We start from the raw sequence: 25,241 nt of genomic DNA, 5'->3' as shown, positions 1-25,241 counted from the left end.
ACAGAGGGTCAATTCCCCACGTAAGGGTTAATCTGGCAGCAATGTCCATCGGGCAATGCCAATGATGGTCATTGAAGTTTGAAGCCAGAGGACATTTAGTTTTAATATGCTCCATTCCCAGCTGAAGCTTCCGTGTGAAATGGGGCAGTCCAACACGCTCCCTTTGGATTCTCCATTACTTCTTCCCCCAAGCTCACCTTCAGCGGTCAATATACAAGTTGGGATTTATATAGCTCCATGCACTATAAGATTCATTCTATCAGCAATCTTTTAAATAGAGCGCTGGCCATTTCCTCACCTTGCAATCTTGTTGCAGAAATAGAGCAATGGGACTGTGACTATCCTGACCAGAAGATTGCTCGCTGTGAATCGTCTGAACTCACAAATGAGCCAAAGGATGTCACTTTTAGATCTGAAAAGTGCCTGTATTTAAATTAATATTTGCATCTGCCTTTATCAAGGAGGTAGATGGCATCCAATATTTATTAATGATCCAGATCTTGGCAACGGCTTCAAAGATCCAGGTGGCTTATCCAGTCAATTCAAGAAACATTTAAGAGTTGTTTTCAGATATGGACAGCATTTTCCCAGAACCCTTGCGGAGTCTGGAGTCAGCATTTCCACAGCTGGCTGAGGGCCCCAAGAATCTTTTCTCACTGACCCAACGAATGAGCCACAAAAAGGGCAAGGTCACCGTTTTGCCCATAACCATTCCTTTGGAGCGATTTCTCCTCAATGCACATCACGCTGGCAACGCTGGACCCTGAACTTTTAATTTTCAGCAGGTTTCTCTGAGCGCCTCTATTCTGAGACATCCTCACAGTGGCTATTCCACTGCAGCACCATCACCTCTCTCAATGATGCTGTCAGCCGCACAATATTCAGGGTCCTCTCATTGGGCCTCCTGTCACAGGAACCTGCTCGCCATCCTCGATTGGATGACCAATGCAGTTGTGGCCAATTTGGAGACTGCCATGACTAACATTGTACTGTTGAGAGGCCTTGACAACAAGTTTGAGTTTGGGGCTTGTGTACGGTCCCAACACTGGGTCCTGACCCCCCGGCAAAATAGAATCCAATGAAAAATGGATCAAAGGGGAAACTTTTTCTTTATTTGTTCATAGGAAGTGGGTATCACTTGTAAGGCCAGCATTTATTGCCCATCCCTAATTTCCCTTCAGAGTAATTAAGAGTCAACCCACATTACTGTGGGTCTGAAGTCACATGTAGGCCAGACTGGGTAAGGATGACAGATTTCCTTCCCTAAAGGATATCAGTGAACCAGATGGGTTTTTACAACAATTGATGATGGTTGTCATGGTCACCATTACTGAGACTAGCTTTATATTCCAGATTTTTATTAATTCAGTTTAAATTCCATCAACTGCCATGGTGGGATTTGAACCCGTGTCCCCAGGGTAGGTTCCCAGCCTGGGCTATCAGTCCATCTCCCATTAACCAGATGGGTTTCTATAGAGAGGATTGTGGGTCATCTCCAGGAGTTGGGAGGCTGGCTATTTTATGAAAAGGATAGAAGATTAATGGGCCAAAGAATTATCGGAGTTCTACTGGATGACCCAATAGGAACTGGCAAAAAAAAAACAGCCAATAGCAGATGTGAATGAAAGGCAGAGAACAGAAATGTATCACAACAGGTTTGTTACTAAACTGACCTCTGGGACTGGGTGGATTTCTTCCACTTCAACCTCCACCGCACTCGGCTGCTCTTGGGGAATTGCCCCATCCTCATCTTCATTTTGGCCGCTGGTTTCCTCTTTAGCTTTAGACTTGGATTTTGATTTCTTGCTTTTTTTTTTCAGTTTGAGTTTGCTGAAGGCACTCTTCAGGTTTTTGCCTTTGGCACCTTGAATAGCTGAGATTGAGCTGAATACTTCCACTGTCACTGCCATAAGTAATCGTCCTCTGTAAAATATCCCCTCTCTCAGACCCTCATTCAGGTTTTTGTGGGCGTCCATTAGCACGGAGTTCTGAGGTGAGCCATAGAGGTGAATCCAGGCGGGACCGAAGGTGGGGTGAAATCCAGCTGCAAGATATAGACAAAGGTAACCTGGGAGGTGGGTTTGCAAGTAGTAAAGTGAAGTTTCAGTAAGGAGTTTCTCAAGGCGAGAATGGAAACAATGGCTGACAAGTTTCCTGGACCTGATGGCAGGCGTCCTCAAGACTTTTAAGAAGTGGCTGAAGAGATAGTGAATGAACAAAACTTTCAAAATTCCCTCAATTCTCGATTCACCATTGGCAACAGTTCAGGGAAAGTTCATTAGGCTGATTCCGGAGATGAAGGGGTTTGTCTTATGAGGCAAGGATGAGCAGGTTGGGCCTTTACCCATTGGAGTTTAGAAAAATGAGAGGTGATCTTATTGAAACAAACAAGATTCAGACAGGGATTGACAGGGTTGATATTGAGAGGAGTTTCCTCTCTTGGGGGAATCTAGAACTAATGGGCACAGTTTCAAAATAAGAGGTCTCCCATTTAAGATGGAGATGAGGAGGATTTTTTTTTCTCTCAGAGGGTCATTAGTCTGTGGAATGCTCTTTCACAGAGAGCAATGGAGGCTGGATCGTTGAATCTGTTCAAGGCTGAGGTAGACAGATTTCTGATCAATATAGGAGTCAAGGGTCAGACAGGAAATTGGAATTAAGACCACTACTGAATTGGCCACTTGCTGAGGGACTCAAGAGGTCTTATGGCCTACTCCTGCTGCTATTAGTTACCATGGATCAAAGACGGTGTGTCAGTGCAGTCGCCTGTGTTATGGGGTATATTTGGAGAGACTTAGAAAGAACAAGAAAGGAATATTTAGAGAAGAAATGAGCACAGTTCAGGTCACTTTAACCTCATTCACCAGAGTAGACTCAATTACACCCATCCGTTTATACCCACTGATTAATATTTATCCGTTTATACCCGCTGTTTAATATTTACCCGTTTATACCCACTGATTAATATTTACCTGTTTATACCCACTGATTAATATTTATCCATTTATACCCACTGATTAATATTTACCCGTTTATACCCACTGATTAATATTTACCCGTTTATACCCACTGATTAATATTTACCTGTTTATACCCACTGATTAATATTTATCCATTTATACCCACTGATTAATATTTACCCGTTTATACCCACTGATTAATATTTACCCGTTTATACCCACTGATTAATATTTATCTGTTTATACCCACTGATTAATATTTATCTGTTTATACCCACTGATTAATATTTACCCGTTTATACCCACTGATTAATATTTACCTGTTTATACCCACTGATTAATATTTACCCGTTTATACCCACTGTTTAATATTTACCCGTTTATACCCACTGTTTAATATTTACCCGTTTATACCCACTGTTTAATATTTACCCGTTTATACCCACCGATTAATATTTACCCGTTTATACCCACTGATTAATATTTACCCGTTTATACCCACTGATTAATATTTATCTGTTTATACCCACTGATTAATATTTATCTGTTTATACCCACTGATTAATATTTACCCGTTTATACCCACTGATTAATATTTACCTGTTTATACCCACTGATTAATATTTACCCGTTTATACCCACTGTTTAATATTTACCTGTTTATACCCACTGATTAATATTTACCCGTTTATACCCACTGTTTAATATTTACCCGTTTATACCCACTGTTTAATATTTACCCGTTTATACCCACTGTTTAATATTTACCCGTTTATACCCACTGATTAATATTTATCTGTTTATACCCACTGATTAATATTTACCCGTTTATACCCACTGATTAATATTTACCCGTTTATACCCACTGATTAATATTTACCCGTTTATACCCACTGATTAATATTTACCCGTTTATACCCACTGATTAATATTTACCCGTTTATACCCACTGATTAATATTTACCTGTTTATACCCACTGATTAATATTTACCTGTTTATACCCACTGATTAATATTTACCTGTTTATACCCACTGATTAATATTTACCCGTTATATCCTCTTCTGTTTAACCCACGTGTATTTAACACTCGCCCATTTTAAACCATCTGAATTCTGTCCATTGGATCCAATGATAGGTGCTCTGACTGGGTTAGTTATTAATGAGTCCAGGATTATTCAGAGAAACTTGGAAAATAGGTGCAGGAGGAGGCCATTCAGCCCTTCCAGCCTGCACCACCATTCAATGTGATCATGGTTGATCATACACTTTCAGTATCCCACTCCCACTTTCTCTCCATGCACTTGATCCCTTTAACCACAAGGGCCACGTCCAGCTCCCTCTTGAACACATTTAACGAACTGGCCCCAACAGCTTTCTTTGATAGAGAATTCCACAGGTTCACAACTCTCTGAGTGAAGAAGTTCTTCCTCATCTCAGTCCTGAATGGCTTACCCCTTATTGGGTCTTGGGTGTGCAAGTCCACAGATCCTTGAAGGTGACGTCACAGGTGGAGAAGGTGGTGAAGAAGGCATATGGCATGCTTGCCTTTATGGGACGGGGCATAGAGTATAAAAGTTGGGGTCTGATGTTGCAGATGTATAGAACGTTGGTTCGGCCGCATTTGGAATACTGCGTCCAGTTCTGGTCGCCACACTACCGGAAGGACATGGAGGCTTTAGAGAGATTGCAGAGGAGGTTTACCAGGATGTTGCCTGGTATGGAAGGGCTTAGTTATGAGGAGAGATTGGGTAAACTGGGGTTGTTCTCCCTGGAAAGACGGAGGATGAGGGGAGATTTAATAGAGGTGTATAAAATTATGAAAGGCATAGATAGGGTGAACGGTGGGAAGCTTTTCCCCAGGTCGGTGGTGACGTTCACGAGGGGTCATAGGTTCAAGGTGAAGGGGGGGGGAGGTTTAACACAGATATCAGAAGGACATATTTTACACAGAGGGTGGTGGGGGCCTGGAATGCGCTGCCAGGCAAGGTGGTGGAGGCGGGGACACTGGGAACGTTTAAGACTTATCTAGATAGCCATATGAACGGAGTGGGAATGGAGGGATACAAAAGAATGGTCTAGTTTGGACCAGGGAGCGGCACGGGCTTGTAGGGCCGAAGGGCCTGTTCCTGTGCTGTATTGTTCTTAGTTCCTTGTTATTCTTAGACTGTGGCCCTGAGTTCTGCACTTCCCCAACATCGGGAACATTCTTCCCCCATCTAGCCATCCAGTCCCATCAGGATTTTATATGTTTCTATGAGATCCCTTCTCATTCTTTTAAATTCCAATGAGTACAAGTCCAGTCGATCCAGTCTTTAGAACATAGAACAGTACAGCACAGTACAGGCCCTTCGGCCCCCGATGTTGTGCCGAGCTTTGTCCGAAACCAAGATCAAGCTATCCCACTCCCTATCATTCTGGTGTGCTCCATGTGCCTATCCAATAACTGCTTGAAAGTTCCTAAAGTGTCCGACTCCACTATCACAGCAGGCAGTCCATTCCACACCTCAACCACTCTCTGAGTAAAGAACCTACCTCGGACATCCCTCCTATATTTCCCACCATGAACCTTATAATTATGCCCCCTAGTAACAGCTACATCCACCCGAGGAAATAGTCTCTGAACGTCCACTCTATCTATCCCCCTCATCATCTTATAAACCTCTATTAAGTCGCCTCTCATCCTCCTCCGCTCTAAAGAGAAAAGCCCTAGCTCCCTCAACCTTTCCTCATAAGACCTACCCTCCAAACCAGGCAGCATCCTGGTAAATCTCTTCTGCACTCTTTCCAGCGCTTCCACATCCTTCTTATAGTGAGGTGACCAGAACTGCACACAATATTCCAAATGTGGTCTCTCACCAAGGTCCTGTACAGTTGCAGCATAACCCCACGGCTCTTAAACTCAAACCCCCGTTAATAAGCGCTAACACACTATAGGCCTTCTTCACAGCTCTATCCACTTGAGTGGCAACCTTCAGAGATTTGTGGATATGAACCCCAAGGTCTCTCTGTTCCTCCACATTCCTCAGAACCCTGCCGTTGACCCTGTAATCCGCATTCAAATTTGTCCTACCAAAATGAATCACCTCGCACTTATCAGGGTTAAACTCCATCTGCCATTTTCGGCCCAGCTCTGCATCCTATAAATGTCTCTTTGTAGCCAACAACAGCCCTCCACCTCATCCACTACTCCACCAATCTTGGTGTCATCAGTAAATTTACAGACCTACCCTTCAGCCCCCTCCTCCAAGTCATTGATAAAAATCACAAATAGCAGAGGACCCAGCACTGATCCCTGTGGTACACCACTGATAACTGGTCTCCAGTAGGAAAATTTTCCATCCACCACCACCCTCTGTCGTCTTTGAGATAGCCAGTTACTTATCCAATCGGCCAAATTTCCCTCTTTCCCACAACTCCTTACTTTCTTCATGAGCCGACCATGGGGAACCTTATCAAACGCCTCACTAAAATCCATGTATATAACATGGGTCTGGCATGTGGGAGTCTTTTAAGGAACAATTGAGATGCGTGTATCCAAGAATGCAACCAATTAAGGACGGTCACCTCAGCACCTCACTGTACCGCAAGCCCACGGATAATCTCACGATGCTCCACTTCTCCAGCTTCCACCCTAAACACGTTAAAGAAGCCATCCCCTATGGACAAGCCCTCCGAATACACAGGATCTGCTCGGATGAGGAGGGTCGCAACAGACACCTCCAGACGCTGAAAGATGCCCTCATAAGAACAGGATATGGCGCTCGACTCATCGATCGACAGTTCTGACACGCCACAGCGAAAAACCGCACCGACCTCCTCAGAAGACAAACACGGGACGCGGTGGACAGAGTACCCTTCGTTGTCCAGTACTTCCCCAGAGCGGAGAAGCTACGGCATCTCCTCCGGAGCCTTCAACATGTCATTGATGAAGACGAACATCTCGCCAAGGCCATCCCCACACCCCCACTTCTTGCCTTCAAACAACCACGCAACCTCAAACAGACCATTGTCCGCAGCAAACTACCCAGCCTTCAGGAGAACAGTGACCACGACACCACACAACCCTGCCACAGCAACCTCTGCAAGACGTGCCGGATCTTCGACACGGATGCCATCATCTCACGTGAGAACACCATCTACCAGGTACACGGTACCTACTCTTGCAACTCGGCCAACATTGTCTACCTGATACGCTGCAGGAAAGGATGTCCCGAGGCATGGTACATTGGGGAAACCATGCAGACGCTACGACAACGGATGAATGAACACCGCTCGACAATCACCAGGCAAGACTGTTCTCTTCCTGTTGGGGAGCACTACAGCAGTCACGGGCATTCAGCCTCTGATCTTCAGGTAAGTGTTCTCCAAGGTGGCCTTCACGACACAGGACACGCAGAGTCATAGAACATAGAACATAGAACAGTACAGCACAGAACAGGCCCTTCGGCCCACGATGTTGTGCCGACCTTCATCTGAAACCAAGATCAAGCTATCCCACTCCCTACCATCCTGGTGTGCTCCATGTGCCTATCCAATAACCGCTTAAATGTTCCTAAAGTGTCTGACTCCACTATCACTGCAGGCAGTCCATTCCACACCCCAACCACTCTCTGCGTGAAGAACCCACCTCTGATATCCTTCCTATATCTCCCACCATGAACCCTATAGTTATGCCCCCTCGTAATAGCTCCATCCACCCGAGGAAATCAGTTGGCTATCAGTTTCGCTGAGCAGAAACTGATAGCCAAGTTCCGCACACATGAGGACGGCCTAAACCGGGATGTTGGATTTATGTCACATTATCAGTAACCCCCACAGCTTGCCTCCTGGACTTGCAAGTCCTGTCTGGAGACAATACACATCTCTTTAACCTGTGCTTAATGCTCCCTCCACCCACATTGTCTGTATCTTTAAGACCTGGTTGGCTGTAGAGATTCGCATTCTAATCAGTATTCTGTAACTTGATTTTGTGTCTCTGTGCACTGTCTGAGAGCACATTTCCACTCCATCTGACGAAGGAGCAGCGCTCCGAAAGCTTATGGTATTTGCTACCAAATAAACCTGTTGGACTTTAACCTGGTGTTGTTAAAACTCTTACTGTGTTCACCAGTCCAACGCCGGCATCTCCACATCTTGGCCATAGGAGACAGAGGGTAGCAGTCGAAGGGTCTTTTTCCGGCTGGAGGTCTGTGACCAGTGGTGTTCCGCAGGGCTCTGTACTGGGACCTCTGCTATTTGTGATATATATAAATGATTTGGAAGAAGGTGTAACTGGTGTTATCAGCAAGTTTGCGGATGACACGAAGATGGCTGGAGTTGCGGATAGTGATGAGCATTGTCGGGCAATACAGCAGGATATAGATAGGCTGGAAAATTGGGCAGAGAGGTGGCAGATGGAATTTAATCCGGATAAATGCGCAGTGATGCATTTTGGAAGAAATAATGTAGGGAGGAGTTATACAATAAATGGCAGAGCCATCAAGAGTATAGAAACACAGAGGGACCTGGGTGTGCAAGTCCACAAATCCGTGAAGGTGGCAACACAGGTGGAGAAGGTGGTGAAGAAGGCATATGGTATGCTTGCCTTTATAGGACGGGGTATAGAGTATAAAAGCTGGAGTCTGATGATGCAGCTGTATAGAACGCTGGTTAGGCCACATTTGGAGTACTGCGTCCAGTTCTGGTTGCCGCACTACCGCAAGGACGTGGAGGCGTTAGAGAGAGTGCAGAGAAGGTTTACCAGAATGTTGCCTGGTATGGAGGGTCTTAGCTATGAGGAGAGATTGGGTAAACTGGGGTTGTTCTCCCTGGAAAGACGGAGAATGAGGGGAGATCTAATAGAGGTGTACAAGATTATGAAGGGGATAGATAGGGTAAATGGTGGGAAGCTTTTTCCCAGATCAAAAGTGACGATCACGAGGGGTCACGGGCTCAAGGTGAGAGGAACGAAGTATAACTCAGATATTAGAGGGATGTTTTTTACACAGAGGGTGGTGGGGGCCTGGAATGCGCTGCCAAGTAGGGTGGTGGAGGCAGGCACGCTGACATCGTTTAAGACTTACCTGGATAGTCACATGAGCAGCCTGGGAATGGAGGGATACAAACGATTGGTCTGGTTGGACCAAGGAGCGGCCCAGGCTTGGAGGGCCGAAGGGCCTGTTTCCTGTGCTGTACTGTTCTTTGTTCTTTGACATCAACTGCTCTACCTTCATCTACACACTTAGTTACCTCCTCAAAGAATTGAATCAAATTTGTGAGGCAAGACTTACCCTTCACGAATCCGTGTTGACTATCCCAGATTAAGCTGCATCTTTCCAAATGGTCATAAATCCTATCCCTCAGGACCTTTTCCATTAACTTACCGACCACCGAAGTAAGACTAACCGGCCTATAATTACCAGGGTCATTCCTATTTCCTTTCTTGAACAGAGGGACAACATTCACCACTCTCCAGTCCTCTGGCACTATCCCCGTGATGTGGAGATGCCGGCGTTGGACTGGGGTAAACACAGTAAGAAGTTTAACAACACCAGGTTAAAGTCCAATAGGTTTATTTGGTAGCAAAAGCCACACAAGCTTTCGAAGCCTTCAGCTCCTTCTTCAGGTGAGTGGGAATTCTGTTCACAAACAGGGCATATAAATACACAAACTCAATTTACAGAATAATGGTTGGAATGCGAATACTTACAGCTAATCAAGTCTTAAAGGTACAAACAATTTGAGTGGAGAGAGCATTAAGACAGGTTAAAGAGATAGAAACATAGAAAACTGGAAAACTACAGCATGAAACAGGCCATTCGGCCCCACAATTTGTGCCGAACATATCCCTACCTTTTAGGCCTACCTATAACCCTCCATCCTATTAAGTCCCATGTACTCATCCAGGAGTCTCTTAAAAGACCCTATTGAGTTTGCCTCCACCACCACTGATGGCAGCCGATTCCACTCGCCCACCACCCTCTGTGTGAAAAACTTCCCCCTAACATTTCCCCTGTATCCAGACCCCAGCACCTTAAACCTGTGTCCTCTCGTAGCAGCCATTTCCACCCTGGGAAAAAGCCTCTGAGAGTCCACCCGATCTATGCCTCTCAACATCTTATATACCTCTATTAGGTCTCCTCTCATCCTACGTCTCTCCAAGGAGAAAAGACCGAGCTCCCTCAGCCTATCATCATAAGGCATGCCACTCAATCCAGGCAACATCCTTGCAAATCTCCTCTGCACCCTTTCAATCTTTTCCACATCCTTCCTGTAATGAGGCGACCAGAACTGAGCACAGTACTCCAAGTGGGGTCTGACGAGGGTCTTATATAGCTGCAACATTATCCCCGGACTCCTAAACTCAATCCCTGGATTGATAAAGGCCAGCACACCATACACCTTCTTAACCACCTCCTCCACCTGCGGGGCCCATTTTAGAGTCCTATGGACCCGGACCCCAAGGTCCTTCTGATCCTCTACAGTACTAAGAGTCTTTCCCTTTATATTGTACTCCTTCATCCCATTTGACCTGCCAAAATGGACCACGACGCATTTATCTGGGTTGAAGTCCATCTGCCACTTCTCCTCCCAGTCTTGCATCCTATCTACGTCCCTCTGTAACTTCTGACATCCCTCCAGACTATCCACAACCCCACCAACCTTCGTGTCATCGGCAAACTTACCAACCCATCCCTCCACTTCCTCATCCAGGTCATTTATGAAAATGACAAACAGCAAGAGTCCCAGAACAGATCCCTGGGGCACACCACTGGTGACCGACCTCCATTTAGAAAAAGACCCATCTATACACACTCTCTGCCTCCTTTGGGCAAGCCAGTTCTGGATCCACAGGGCAGCAGCCCCTTGGATCCCATGCCCTCTCACTTTTTCTAGAACCCTTCCATGGGGGACCTAATCGAACGCCTTGCTAAAATCCATATAAAGCACATCTACCGCTTTCCCTTCGTCAATGTGTTTAGTCACATTTTCAAAGAACTCCACCAGGCTCGTAAGGCACGATCTGCCTTTGACAAAGCCATGCTGAGTATTCTTGAGCATACTAAACCTCTCTAAATGCTCATAAATCTTGTCCCTCAGGATCTTCTCCATCAGCTTACCAACCACTGAGGTTAGACTCACCGGTTGGTAATTTCCTGGGCTATCCCTATTCCCCTTCTTGAAAATAGGAACCACATCCGCAATCCTCCAATCCTCCGGCACCTCTTCCGTCTCCATCGACGATGCAAAGATCATCACCAGAGGCTCTGCAATCTCTTCCCTTGCCCCCCACAGTAACCTGGGGTACATCCCATCCGGACCTGGCGACTTATCTACCTTGATGCCATTCAAAGATTCCAGCACAACCTCTTTGTTAAAGTCCACATACTCAATCTTTTCAGTCCACCGCAAGCCCACAGTACATCCACCCAGGTCCTTCTCCTCTGTGAAAACCGAGGCAAAATACTCATTAAGCACCTCTGCCATTTCTACTGGTTCCGTACAGACTTTCCCGCCTTCACCTTTTATAGGCCCTATTCTTTCACGTCTCATCCTTTTACTCTTCACATATTTATAGAACGCCTTAGGGTTTTCCTTAATCCTACCTGTCAAGGCCTTCTCGTGACCTCTTCTGGCTCTCCTAATTTCCCTCTTTAGTCCCTTCCTACAAGCCGTATGCTCATCTAGATCCCTATCTTCGCCAAGCTCTCAGAACCTTTTGTACGCTTTCCTCTTCTTCTCGACTAGGTCCTGCACAGCTTTCGTGCACCACAGTTCCTTTAACCTACCAACTCCTCCCTGTCTGCTCGGAACATTGTCCTGTAGAACCCTAGACAGACATTCCTTGAAAAACTGCCACCTCTCTTCAGTAGATTTCCCCGAGAATACCTGCTTCCAATTTGCTCCTCTAATTTGCTGCCTTATGTCTTCATATTTCCCCTTACTCCATATAAACGCTTTCCTAGCTTGCCTGATCCTCTCTTTTGCCAATGCAAGCATAAAGGAGATAGAGTTGTGATCGCTATCCCCAAGATGCTCTCCCACTGAGAGATCTGACACCTGTCCAGGTTCATTGGTCAGTATCAGATCAAGTACAGCCTCTCCTCTTGTAGGCTTGTCCACATGCTGTGTTAGGAAACCCTCCTGAACACACCTAACGAACTCCTCCCCATCCAATCCCCTTACCCTAGGGATATTCCAATCTACGTTTGGGAAATTAAAGACTCCCATCACAACAACTCTGCTATTATTGCAACTCTCCAGGATCTGTTTCCCTATCTGCTCCTCCACCTCCCTGTCACTATTGGGCGGCCTATAGAAAACTCCCAGCAAAGTGATCGACCCCTTCCCACTCCGAACTTCCACCCACAGAGACTCTGTAGACAATCCCTCCACAGCATACACCTTCTCTACAGCTGTGACACTATTCCTGATCAGCAGTGCCACTCCACCCCCTCTCTTGCCTCCCTCCCTGTCCTTCCTGAAACATCTGAATCCCGGCACCTGGAGTATCCAGTCCTGTCCCTGAGACATCCTCGTCACATCCTCGTCATCTCATCTCGATCTCCTCCCCCCAACCTATCTAGTTTAAACTTTCCCCAGTCACCTTGGACAACCTTCCTGCCAGGATATTGGTTCCCCTGGGATTCAAGTGCCACCTGTTTTTTGTGTACAGGTCACACCTGCCCCTAAAGAGGTCCCAATGGTCCAGGAACCTGAATCCCTGCCCCCTGCACCAGTCCCTCAGCCATACATTCATCCTCCACCTCACTCCATTCCTGCCCTCACCCTCCTGTGGCACAGGCAGCAATCCTGAGATTACTAGTTTTGCTTTCCTCCTTCTCAGCTGTCTCCCTAATTCCCTATACTCTCTTTTCATGACCCCTTCCCCCTTCCTTCCCATATCAGCGGTACCAATATGTACCGCTACCTCTGGCTCCTCTCCCTCACCCCTCAGGATTTCTGGGAGTCGACCAGCGACATCCTGGATCCCGGCCCCAGGGAGGCAGACCACCATCCAAGACTCCCGCCTGCCTCCGCAAAAACGCCTGTCCGACCCCCTTACTGTCGAGTCCCCGATTAACACTGCCTTCCTCCTCTTTTCCTTAGCCCTCTGAGTTACAGGGCCGGACTCCACTCCGGAGACACGGCCACTGCTGCTTCCCCCAGGCGGGCTGTCCCCCCCAGCAGTACTCAGGCAGGAGTACTTGTTGTGTAGGGGCACATCCACCGGGCTGCTCTCAATCTGTCTGTGTATTGTCTCCAGACAGGACAGCCAGTGAGACTCTGCACGTCCAGGCAAGCTGTCTTAATGCTCTCTCCACTCACATTGTTTGTACCTTTAAGACTTGATTAGCTGTAAGTATTCGCATTTCAACCATTATTCTGTAAATTGAGTTTGTGTCTTTATATGCCCTGTTTGTGAACAGGATTCCCACTCACCTGAAGAAGGAGCTTAAGGCTCCGAAAGCTTGTGGCTTTTGCTACCAAATAAACCTGTTGGACTTTAACCTGTTGTTGTTAAACTTCTTACTGCGACTATCCCCGTGGACAGTGAGGACCCAAAGATCAACGCCAAAGGCTCTGCAATCTCATCCCTTGCCTCCCAAAGAATCCTAGGATATATCCCATCTGGCCCAGGGGACTTATCGATCCTCAGGTTTTTCAAAATTGCTAATACATCTTCCCTCAGAACATCTACCTCCTCCAGCCTATCAGCCTGTATCTCACACTCATCCTCAAAAACATGGCCCCTCTCCTTGGTGAACACTGAAGAAAAGTATTCATTCATCGCCTCTCCTATCTCTTCTGACTCCATGCACAAGTTCCCACTACTATCCTTGACCGGCCCTAACCTCACCCTGGTCATTCTTTTATTTCTCACATAAGAGTAAAAAGCCTTGGGGTTTTCCTTGATCCGACCCGCCAAGGACTTCTCATGGCCCCTCCTCGCTCTCCTAAGCCCTTTTTTTAGCTCATTCCTTGCTACCTTGTAACCCTCAAGCGACCCAACTGAACCTTGTTTTCTCAACCTTACATACGCTTCCTTTTTCCTCTTGACAAGACATTCAACCTCTTTTGTGAACCATGGTTCCCTCACTCGGCCATTTCCTCCCTGCCTGACAGGGACATAAGAACATAAAACATAAGAAATAGGAGCAGGAATAGGCCATCTAGCCCCTCGAGCCTGCCCCGCCATTCAATAAGATCATGGCTGATCTGAAATGAATCAGTTCCACTTACCCGCCTGCTCCCCATAACCCTTAATTCCCTTACCGATCAGAAATCCATCTATCCGTGACTTAAACATATTCAACGAGGTAGCCTCCACCACTTCAGTGGGCAGAGAATTCCAGAGATTCACCACCCTCTGAGAGAAGAAGTTCCTCCTCAACTCTGTCCTAAACTGACCCCCCTTTATTTTGAGGCTGTGCCCTCTAGTTCTGGTTTCCTTTCTAAGTGGAAAGAATCTCTCCACTTCTACCCTATCCAGCCCCTTCATTATCTTATATGCCTCTATAAGATCACCCCTCAGCCTTCTAAACTCCAACGAGTACAAACCTAATCTGCTCAATCTCTCCTCATAATCTACACCCCTCATCTCCGGTATCAACCTGGTGAACCTTCTCTGCACCTCCTCCAAGGCCAATATATCCTTTCGCAAGTAAGGGGACCAAAACTGCACACAGTATTCCAGCTGCGGCCTCACCAATGCCTTGTACAGATGCAGCAAGACTTCTCTGCTTTTATATTCTATCCCCCTCGTGATAAATGCCAACATCCCATTTGCCTTCTTGATCACCTGTTGTACATGCAGACTGAGTTTTTGCGACTCATGCGCAAGGACCCCCAGGTCCCTTTGCACAGTAGCATGTTGTAATTTTTTTCCATTTAAATAATAATCCAATTTGCTCTTATTTCTTCCAAAGTGAATAACCTTGCACTTGCCAACATTATACTCCATCTGCCAGATCCTTGCCCACTCACTCAGCCTATTCAAATCTCTCTGCAGACCTTCCGCTTCCTCCACGTAATTCACTTTCCCACTTATCTTCGTGTCGTCAGCAAACTTTGTTACCCTACACTCAGTCCCCTCCTCCAGGTCATCTATGTAAATAGTAAACAATTGAGGCCCCAGCACCGATCCCTGCGGCACGCCACTAGTCACCATCTGCCAACCAGAAAAGCACCCATTTATTCCAACTCTCTGCTTCCTGTTGGATAGCCAATCCCCAATCCACGCTAACACCTACCCCCAACTCCGTGTGCCCCAATCTTCTGCAGCAACCTTTTGCGAGGCACCTTATCGAATGCCTTTTGGAAATCCAAAAACACCACATCTACCGGTTCCCCTCCATCAACCGCACTAGTCACATCTTCATAAAAATCCAGTAAGTTCGTCAAACATGACTTTCCTCTCATGAATCCATGCTGCGTCTGCTTGATCGAACCATTCTTATCCAGATGGCCTGCTATTTCTTCTTTAATGATGGATTCCAGCATTTTCCCAACTGCAGACGTTAAGCTAACCGGCCTGTAGTTACCCGCCTTTTGTCTACTTCCTTTTTTAAACAGCGGCGTAACAGTAGCTGTTTTCCAATCAGCTGGCACTACCCCAGAGTCCAGTGAATTTTGATAAATAACCACTAACGCATCCGCTATTACCTCAGCCATTTCTTTCAGTACCCTGGGATGCATTCCATCCGGGCCCGGGGACTTGTCCACCTTCAGTCCCGTTAGTCTACCAAGCACTGCCTCCCTGGTAACATTAATTGTATTGAGTACCTCTCCTCCTACCAACCCTCTATCGTTAATATTCGGTAAACTATTTGTGTCTTCCACCGTGAAGACCGACACAAAAAACCTATTTAAAGTCTCAGCCATTTCCTCGTTTTCCACTATTAAATCCCCCCTCTCGTCCTCCAAGGGTCCAACATTCACTCTAGCCACTCTATTCCTTTTTATATATTTGTAAAAACTTTTACTATTATTTTTTATGTTTAGAGCTAGTTTAGTTTCATAATCTATCTTTCCTTTCTTAATCGCTTTTTTAGTCATTCTTTGTTGTTTTTTAAAGCTTTCCCAATCTTCTAAGTCGCCACTATTTTTGGCCACTCTTTACGCATCAGTTTTTAATTTAATACTCTCCTTTATTTCCTTAGTTATCCATGGCTGGCTATCCCTTTTCTTACAGTCCTTCTTAATCACCGGAATATATTTTTGCTGAGTACTGAAAAAGATCTCCTTAAAAATCCTCCATTGTTCCTCACCATACCTATCAAGGACACACAGTATTTGTTCCTTGAACAAGCTCCACTTTTCATTTGTGCCTTTTCCTGACCGTTTCTGTTCCCATCTTATGCTCCCTAATTCTTGCCTAATCGCATCATAATTACCCCTCCCCCAATTATAAACCCTGCCCTGCCGTACGGCCCTATCCCTCTCCATTGCAATAATGAAAGACACCGAATTGTGGTCACTATCTCCAAAGTGCTCCCCCACAACCAAATCTAACACTTGGCCCGGTTCATTACCCAGTACCAAATCCAATGTGGCCCCACCTCTTGTCGGCCTATCCACATTGTGTCAGGAAACCCTCCTGCACACACTGCACAAAAACTGCCCCATCCAAACTATTCGACCTATAAAGGTTCCAATCAATATTTGGAAAGTTAAAGTCACCCATGACAACTACCCTGTGACCTCCACACCTATCCATAATCTGCTTTGCAATTTCTTCCTCCACATCTCTATTCCTATTTGGGGGTCTGTAGAAAACTCCTAACAACGTGACCGCTCCTTTCCTATTTCTAACTTCAGCCCATATTACCTCAGTGTGCAGATCCCCCTCTAACTGCCTTTCTGCAGCCGTTAAACTATCCTTGATTAACAATGCTACTCGTCCACCTCTTTCTTCATATGTCAGTCCTGTCGTTACGGGAATCAGTCTGATGAACCTTTGCTGGACTCCCTCAATAGCAAGAATGTCCTTCCTCAGACTAGGAGACCATAAAATAGAGAACACAAAAGAGCTTTGAGAGTTATAGAGTTTTACTCTCTAGAAATATGTCAGAGGTAATCCAAGATGTTGCACTTTCAGAAGTAGAAGAGATTTCACTCAGAAAAACAGAGGGAAGTGTGAACAATGAACTTCCTTTTGGCCTCACCATTAATCCCAGCATCGGATATCTGCTGCAAATTGATGAAGTGAGTTGCAACAGCGACATCATTGATTTTAGCATCATCGATGACTTGAATCTTGATACGTCGAGCAAGTGGAGGAAACATCTCAACAAAAGTGATTTGTTCATTCCATTCCGGTTTAGTTGTGTTGTTTTCCACTGATGTCTCTCCCTGTGGGAGAGAAGATTCTTCCATCAGGGAACTTGCTCTAGTGAATTTCCCACTGAGTGTCAGACAGCTAACAGGGTGAGAAAGCTATTCACTAAACTACACCAACATCATGTTCACCTCCTCGTTTGTGCTGTGTCCCTGGATTGGAAATAGCTGGTGGTTAATGCTGGTGAGGAATAAAAGAATGACCAGGGTGAGGTTAGGGTCGGTCAAGGACAGTAGTGGGAACTTGTGTATGGAGTCAGTAGAGATAGGCGAGGTGATGAATGAATACTTTTCTTCAGTGTTCACCAAGGAGAGGGGCCATGTTTTTGAGGAAGAGAAGGTGTTACAGACTAATAGGCTGGAGGAAATAGATGTTCGGAGGGAGGATGTCTTGGCAGTTTTGAATAAACTGAAGGTCGATAAGTCCCCTGGGCCTGATGAAATATATCCTAGGATTCTTTGGGAGGCAAGGGATGAGATTGCAGAGCCTTTGGCTTTGATCTTTGGGTCCTCACTGTCCACGGGGATGGTGCCAAAGGACTGGAGAGTGGCGAATGTTGTTCCTCTGTTTAAGAAAGGGAATAGAAATGACCCTGGTAATTATAGACCGGTTAGTCTTACTTCGGTGGTTGGTAAATTGATGGAAAAGGTCCTTAGGGATGGGATTTACGACCATTTAGAAAGATGCGGATTAATCCGGGATAGTCAGCACGGATTCGTGAAGGGCAAGTCGTGCCTCACAAATTTGATTGAATTTTTTGAGGAGGTAACTAAGTGTGTTGATGAAGGTAGGACAGTTGATGTCATATACATGGATTTTAGTAAGGCGTTTGATAAGGTCACCCATGGTCGGCTTATGATGAAAGTAAGGAGGTGTGGGATAGAGGGAAAGTTGGCCGATTGGATAGGAAACTGGCTATCTGATCGAAGACAGAGGGTGGTGGTGGATGGAAAATTTTCGGATTGGAGGCAGGTTGCTAGCGGAGTGCCACAGGGATCAGTGCTTGGTCCTCTGTTCTTTGTAATTTTTATTAATGACTTAGAGGAGGGGGCTGAAGGGTGAATCAGTAAATTTGCTGATTACACCGAGATTGGTGGAGTAGTGGATGAGGTGGAGGGCTGTTGTAGGCTGCAAAGAGACATAGATAGGATGCAAAGCTGGGCTGAAAAATGGCAAATGGAGTTTAACCCTGATAAATGTGAGGTGATTCATTTTGGTAGGACTAATTTAAATGTGGATTACAGGGTCAAAGGTTGGGTTCTGAAGACTGTGGAGGAACAGAGAGATCTTGGGGTCCATATCCACAGATCTCTAAAGGTTGCCACTCAAGTGGATAGAGCTGTGAAGAAGGCCTATAGTGTGTTAGCTTTTATTAACAGGGGGTTGGTGTTTAAGAGCCGTGGGGTTATGCTGCAACTGTACAGGACCTTGGTGAGACCACATTTGGAATATTGTGTGCAGTTCTGGTCACCTCACTATAAGAAGGATGTGGAAGCGCTGGGAAGAGTGCAGAGGAGATTTACCAGGATGCTGCCTGGTTTGGAGGGTAAGTCTTATGAGGAAAGGTTGAGGGAGCTAGGGCTGTTCTCTCTGGAGCGGAGGAGGCTGAGGGGAGACTTAATAGAGGTTTATAAAATGATGAAAGGGATAGATAGAGTGAACGTTCAAAGTCTATTTCCTCGGGTGGATGGAGCTATTACAAGGGGGCATAACTATAGGGTTCATGGTGGGAGATATAGGAAGGATATCAGAGGTAGGTTCTTTACGCAGAGAGTGGTTGGGGTGTGGAATGGACTGCCTGCAGTGATAGTGGAGTCAGACACTTTAGGAACACTTAAGCGGTTATTGGATAGGCACATGGAGCACACCAGGATGATAGGGAGTGGGATAGCTTGATCTTGGTTTCAGATAAAGCTCGGCACAACATCGTGGGCCGAAGGGCCTGTTCTGTGCTGTACTGTTCTATGTTAATGCAGATTAACTCTGCATAACTCAAAAATATATCAGCCAGGTGTCGTACTCCTGATTTATTTTTCTGCTTTGATATCTTCCTAGTAATGTCATGGTTGCTGTGGATGGGAAGGGTTGAAGCAGCTTGATGGGCCAATAGGTCTTTCCCAGCCTTTTACTTTTCAATGTTTATGTCTCAATGTGGCAACTAATCAGGCAGTAAGATTAAAGTGCTCCAGTTAACAAAGGTTCAACTCTAACAAACTGACATCCCCTTTTTCAACAAGAATAGGTTTAATATCTTTACCTGCTGTCCTGCAAAGGTAACTTGAACATAAGGATCAATGAAAACTTTATATTCTCCTAGAATTTTTGATAAACTCCCCATGAATCCTGAGTTCATGCTGGGGAGATCTTCCGCCTTGTAAATCTTGATGTAGAACTTTGCCCAGGGCCTCTCAGCTGGAACTTGTTTCGGAAGCAAAAGATTCCTACAACACAAAAAGAAGTTTCTCAATAGGAAAACAAAATGGAGAGTCAAGGACCATAATGTGTGAACCTATCAAAGCTAAAAGAATCACTGGTCGGCTTTAATTTCATTGCAGCACTCCATTCTGCAGCAGGGATTTCCCTTTCTCTCTGTCAGAAGCTGCAGGTAACAGCAGACCTCTGTGAAGTCCTCTGACAGAAAGGAGATGTCAATTTCACTGGGGGGTCCCTTCTCCACAGTTTTGCAGTCTGCCCCAGTGTATTCACTGTGTGAAGTGTAGACAGAGCACTGGGAATCTGACACCCCCCCCACCCCCTGCGGCCCCTGTTTGCCCTCCCACCCCAGCGATCCCCAATTGCAGAGTACGCAGCTCTCCTCACACATCCTCCTCTTCAGGCCCCTCCCCTTAGGCCGTGTCTTTTGGCACTGCCTGGTGTCCGAAGGGCCAGAGTCCCAATCCCAAAGGGCATTTCCCCCCAACCACCCGGATGGGCCTCAATGGCCTCTGCTCCACCAAGGAGGCCATCACATCTGGTCCCTGTTGCTGATCACCATACGTGATCCTCGCTGGTGAGGACCTCCACCAGCAAAGCTGTTAAGGTAAGTGCGCCCCGACGACAGCATCCCAGGCTGACTAATAATATTTAAATCAGGATTTAAATATTTAAATCAGCCTCTCGCCCTGAACATTCCAGCAATCCAGGGCCAGTAGCATCACAAGAGATGAGAAACCAGGCGCAAGCCCGTTTTTCACCTCCCGTGATCTTACAAGCTCACCACACCAATCAACCAACGTGATGAACCAGTAAGATTACTTCCTCTGTGGATCCTTTCATTGGCCTCACAGATATATCATCATTTCCTGTAAGGTGCAAACTGTTCAGGAATACATAACACATAAAAACTCTCTCCTTTTGGAAGCCTAAAGCGATATTTTCAATTCCTGCCAACAACTCCACTTCCCACGACATTGACTCCTTCCCTTTTCCTGTTCACTTTTCACACGTAATTCCTGGCTCCCATCACCCACACTCCAAAACCTCCTCAGAAACCCATATCCTCTCCATCAAAACACCCCGCCCATGTTCTATTATCCCCACCCTCCCTCCGCTATCCCCACCCTCCAGACACCCTTACCCTGTACCTCAACAGACCACATTCACCCATCATCCTGTTCTCATTGGTCAACATGACTCCTTGTCCCCAACACATTAAATTTTAAATTTAAATTTAAATTCTTCCCTAGCCTCAGGCCACACTATCTCTCACATTCCTCCAGTATTACATCTTCTCTGGCACCTTTTGCCCCTTTTATGCTCCTCTCATTCTAGCATTTGTGGCAAAGTTTACAACTAGATTCTCCTTCTCTCTGTAATCCTCTTCCCAATATTCTTTGATCTTCTCAAAAGTCATCTTTTTGACTCAGGTTTGAGCCAATTCTCTGGGGGAACCAGAGAGTGAGCAAGTCATTTCTATTGGTGAAGAGTTAGAGTATTTGAGATGCTTTAATAATGTAACTTGTTGTTGCAAATATAAAACAGCATTATTTAAAGTGATTCATAGAAACATAGAAACATAGAAAACTACAGCACAAAACAGGCCCTTCGGCCCCACAAGTTGTGCCGAACATATCCCTACCTTTTAGGCCTACCTATAACCCTCCATCCTATTAAGTCTCATGTACTCATTCAGGAGTCTCTTAAAAGTCCCTCTTGAGTTTGCCTCCACCACCACTGACGGCAGCCGATTCCACTCGCCCACCACCCTCTGTGTGAAAAACTTCCCCCTAACATTTCCCCTGTACCTACTCCCCAGCACCTTAAACCTGTGTCCTCTCGTAGCAGCCATTTCCACCCTGGGAAAAAGCCTCTGAGAGTCCACCCGATCTATGCCTCTCAACATCTTATATACCTCTATTAGGTCTCCTCTCATCCTACGTCTCTCCAAGGAGAAAAGACCGAGCTCCCTCAGCCTATCCTCATATGGCATGCCACTCAATCCAGGCAACATCCTTGTAAATCGCCTCTGCACCCTTTCAATCTTTTCCACATCCTTCCTGTAATGAGGCGACCAGAACTGAGCACAGTACTCCAAGTGGGGTCTGACGAGGGTCTTATATAGCTGCATCATTATCCCCGGACTCCTAAACTCAATCCCTCGATTGATAAAGGCCAGCACACCATACGCCCTCCTAACCACCTCCTCCACCTGCGCGGCCCATTTTAGAGTCCTATGGACCCGGACCCCAAGGTCCTTCTGATCCTCTACAGTACTAAGAGTCTTTCCCTTTATATTGTACTCCTTCATTCCATTTGACGTGCCAAAATGGACCACTATGCATTTATCTGGGTTGAAGTCCATCTGCCACTTCTCCGCCCAGTCTTGCATCCTATCTATGTCCCTTTGTAACTTCTGACATCCCTCCAGACTATCCACAACACCACCAACCTTCATGTCGTCAGCAAACTTACCAACTCATCCTTCCACTTCCTCATCCAGGTCATTTATGAAAATGACAAACAGCAAGGGTCCCAGAACAGATCCCTGGGGCACACCACTGGTGACCGACCTCCATTTAGAAAAAGACCCATCTATACACACTCTCTGCCTCCTTTGGGCAAGCCAGTTCTGGATCCACAGGGCAGCAGCCCCTTGGATCCCATGCCCTCTCACTTTTTCTAGAAGCCTTCCATGGGGGACCTTATCGAACGCCTTGCTAAAATCTATATAAACCACATCTACCGCTTTCCCTTCGTCAATGTGTTTATTAACATTTTCGAAGAACTCCACCAGGCTCATAAGGCATGATCTGCCTTTGACAAAGCCATGCTGAGTATTGAGATTCACTCAAATTGCACACTGCACCAAAGGAATTATTCAATTGATGCCACTCCTGCTGTTTCGCAATGTTCCCAACACGCAGCATTCCAGGGAACAACACACAGCATTCCAGGGAACAACACACAGCATTCCAAGGAACAACATGCAGCATTCCAGGGAACAACACACGGCATTCCAGGGAACAACACGCAGCATTCCAGGGAACAACACGCAGCATTCCAGGGAACAACACGCAGCATTCCAGGGAACAACACACAGCATTCCAAGGAACAACACGCAGCATTCCAGGGAACAACACACAGCATTCCAGGGAACAACACGCAGCATTCCAGGGAACAACACACAGCATTCCAGGGAACAACACGCAGCATTCCAGGGAACAACACGCAGCATTCCAGGGAACAACACGCAGCATTCCAGGGAACAACCAGATTTACCTCCAGCTTTTACTTACTTTTCAACATCTTCATCCTGATTACTGATGGCAGTGGAGAGGGAGCTCTGAGAATCTCCTTTCGCCATTACAGTGATTGAACACTTTACAAATCCTTTGATGCCACCTTTGGTGTCTTTAGGGTCAGTAAGAGTTGCCCATTTCTGCAAGAACTTATGATCTGATGAAACCAGAACAATATTTAATAATTTTCTGATGGTATTTTATTAAGGGGAAATAGCATCACGATAGATATATGGACATGTTCTGGTTTTAATATTAATCATTTGCCCTTGAGGGGGTAGTGAGTGAGGAAGCAAAATCATTTCAAGAATTTCAGCTGAGAATCTTTACAAAAAGGAGACTCTGAGGTGAACTTGATAAAAGTTTGTAATTAATGGAAAGGATTAACAAAATGTAAATGTTAATGTAAACTATTAATTCCTGTCAGCAGCTGGGGAATGAGCGTACCAGGATTTATAAACAGAACAATTATACAGCAAGGGGAAGGGGATCGATCGGAATAATGCAGTGTGCTGAAGGGTCATCAAGGCGAGCTGGGTAATTCAGCATCATCTCATTCAGTAAATAAATGGAATTATCCAACCCTTTGAATGAAACAATGTAAATGATATGGCAAATTGGGAATTCAAAGCTCAGAATCTGTAGTCAGATCATTTCAATTAAACAACTTTGTGGTAAACCACTGTTAGCTTATTGCCTGTATATGTGACATGCCTGGACACATCCCTGCCGGCCCTACCCGAGACTCCTCCCCCCCTGGTCCAGGTATAAAGGCGACTGCTCCCCACCCCCCTGCCTCAGTCTGGACCAGTTCATTGGCATGGGTGTGTTCCAAGTCTTTTGTTAATAAAAGCCTATTTGTTCTTGCATACAAACTAGTCTTTGCTCGATTGATGGTGCATCAAACTTTAAACAAGAGAAACAGACGATACAACATCACTATACTGCACTCCAGATATATATCTATATGTATTAGACTGTACAACATTACTGGAGTTAGACTGAGAACTGTAGCCGGCAAGATGTGAGTTATACTGCAGTTTGTGAGTTTCACAGTTTGAATGTGTCCTTTTACACATCTGCAAAGCTCTCCTACCCAGCTAGTGTTGACAGCATTGTGAAACTTGTTATAAGTTGATGAAGTGTCAGGAAGTCCAGTTCCAGAATGGAATGAAGAAGGGAAAGACACTGAACAAAAGGCGATTTGTATCTCTCCCTGCACCCACCGTGTTTCTGGATATGAGCTAGTTTGATGCAACTTGGTAAAGATGTGAGATCCTATCCACAGCATGTTAGATGCAGGAAGTGGACCCAGTGTTGATGTACGCAAAGTGAATCTGGTTACCTGGCTGTTGATAAACTGTTCCTGCATCAATCTTAAACGTTCCCAGCTGAACTCCAGTGAATGGGATTCTTTTGGCATGAACAACCTAGAACACAAATAAAATCAGGCAGAAGCCAAACTGTTGCCAGTGCTTCTATTAAAAGCAATCTTTCCATAAATGGAGAAACTCTGAAGCACCCTCAAAATTCCCTTCCACCTGCAATCTAGGCTTTTAAAACACAAAATCGTTGGAATCGACTGGGGTTTAATTTAACCACCTTCACTGATTGGTTTAACCTCGATAATGGCCTGTTCTTTGAGGCACTCAGATGAGTTTCTGAATCAACCTCCAGACTGTTGATTTACAACCACTGAGCAAGAAGTTGGCAGGTCCTGGACTCGTTTGAGAATCTGTAGCAGCCTCACTTGTGCATATCTGCTTCCCAGAGGAGAAAAATCCACCAGGATTCCTGCCCCCAATTGTTTGAGAACAAGCCCTACTCAGAGCAATAGTGTATGGATTCTGGATGATGATTAGTTTGGAATTGTCAGACTCCAGTGACTGGGGAGAACTCTGGGGAAATCAGAGCCATGTCCCAAGGTCGAAAACCTAAATAAAACCATTGGATAAAGTCCAGTGGATTCAATCAACTCATTTCCCCTGGAGACAAAGAACAAAGAACAAAGAACAATACAGCACAGGAACAGGCCCTTCGGCCCTCCAAGCCCGCGCCGCTCCCTGGTCCAAACTAGACCATTCTTTTGTATCCCTCCATTCCCACTCCGTTCATATGGCTGTCTAGATAAGTTTTAAACGTTCCCAGTGTGTCCGCCTCCACCACCTTGCCTGGCAGCTCATTCCAGGCCCCCACCACCCTCTGTGTAAAATATGTCTGT

General features: G+C 45.8%; 1 protein-coding gene across 2 annotated transcripts in view; it reads right to left on the bottom strand.

The window, feature by feature from the left end:
- The window catches only part of fer1l4 (fer-1 like family member 4), a 240,860-nt gene that overhangs the window by 162,358 nt on the left and 53,261 nt on the right, over positions 1-25,241 (bottom strand). For both annotated transcript variants that reach the window (XM_078237010.1, XM_078237011.1), the window contains exons 11-15: positions 24,366-24,450; positions 23,018-23,177; positions 19,540-19,723; positions 17,110-17,296; positions 1,674-2,044 (exon numbers count right to left, since the gene is read on the bottom strand). In XM_078237010.1, coding sequence (XP_078093136.1) covers positions 1,674-2,044; positions 17,110-17,296; positions 19,540-19,723; positions 23,018-23,177; positions 24,366-24,450 — 987 coding nt within the window. The remainder of the gene's footprint in view (positions 1-1,673; positions 2,045-17,109; positions 17,297-19,539; positions 19,724-23,017; positions 23,178-24,365; positions 24,451-25,241) is intronic.

The sequence above is a fragment of the Mustelus asterias genome, chromosome 20, assembly GCF_964213995.1.
Source record: "Mustelus asterias chromosome 20, sMusAst1.hap1.1, whole genome shotgun sequence".
NCBI classification, from domain to species: Eukaryota; Metazoa; Chordata; class Chondrichthyes; order Carcharhiniformes; family Triakidae; genus Mustelus; species Mustelus asterias.
This window is presented reverse-complemented; position numbering and strand designations above follow the sequence as displayed.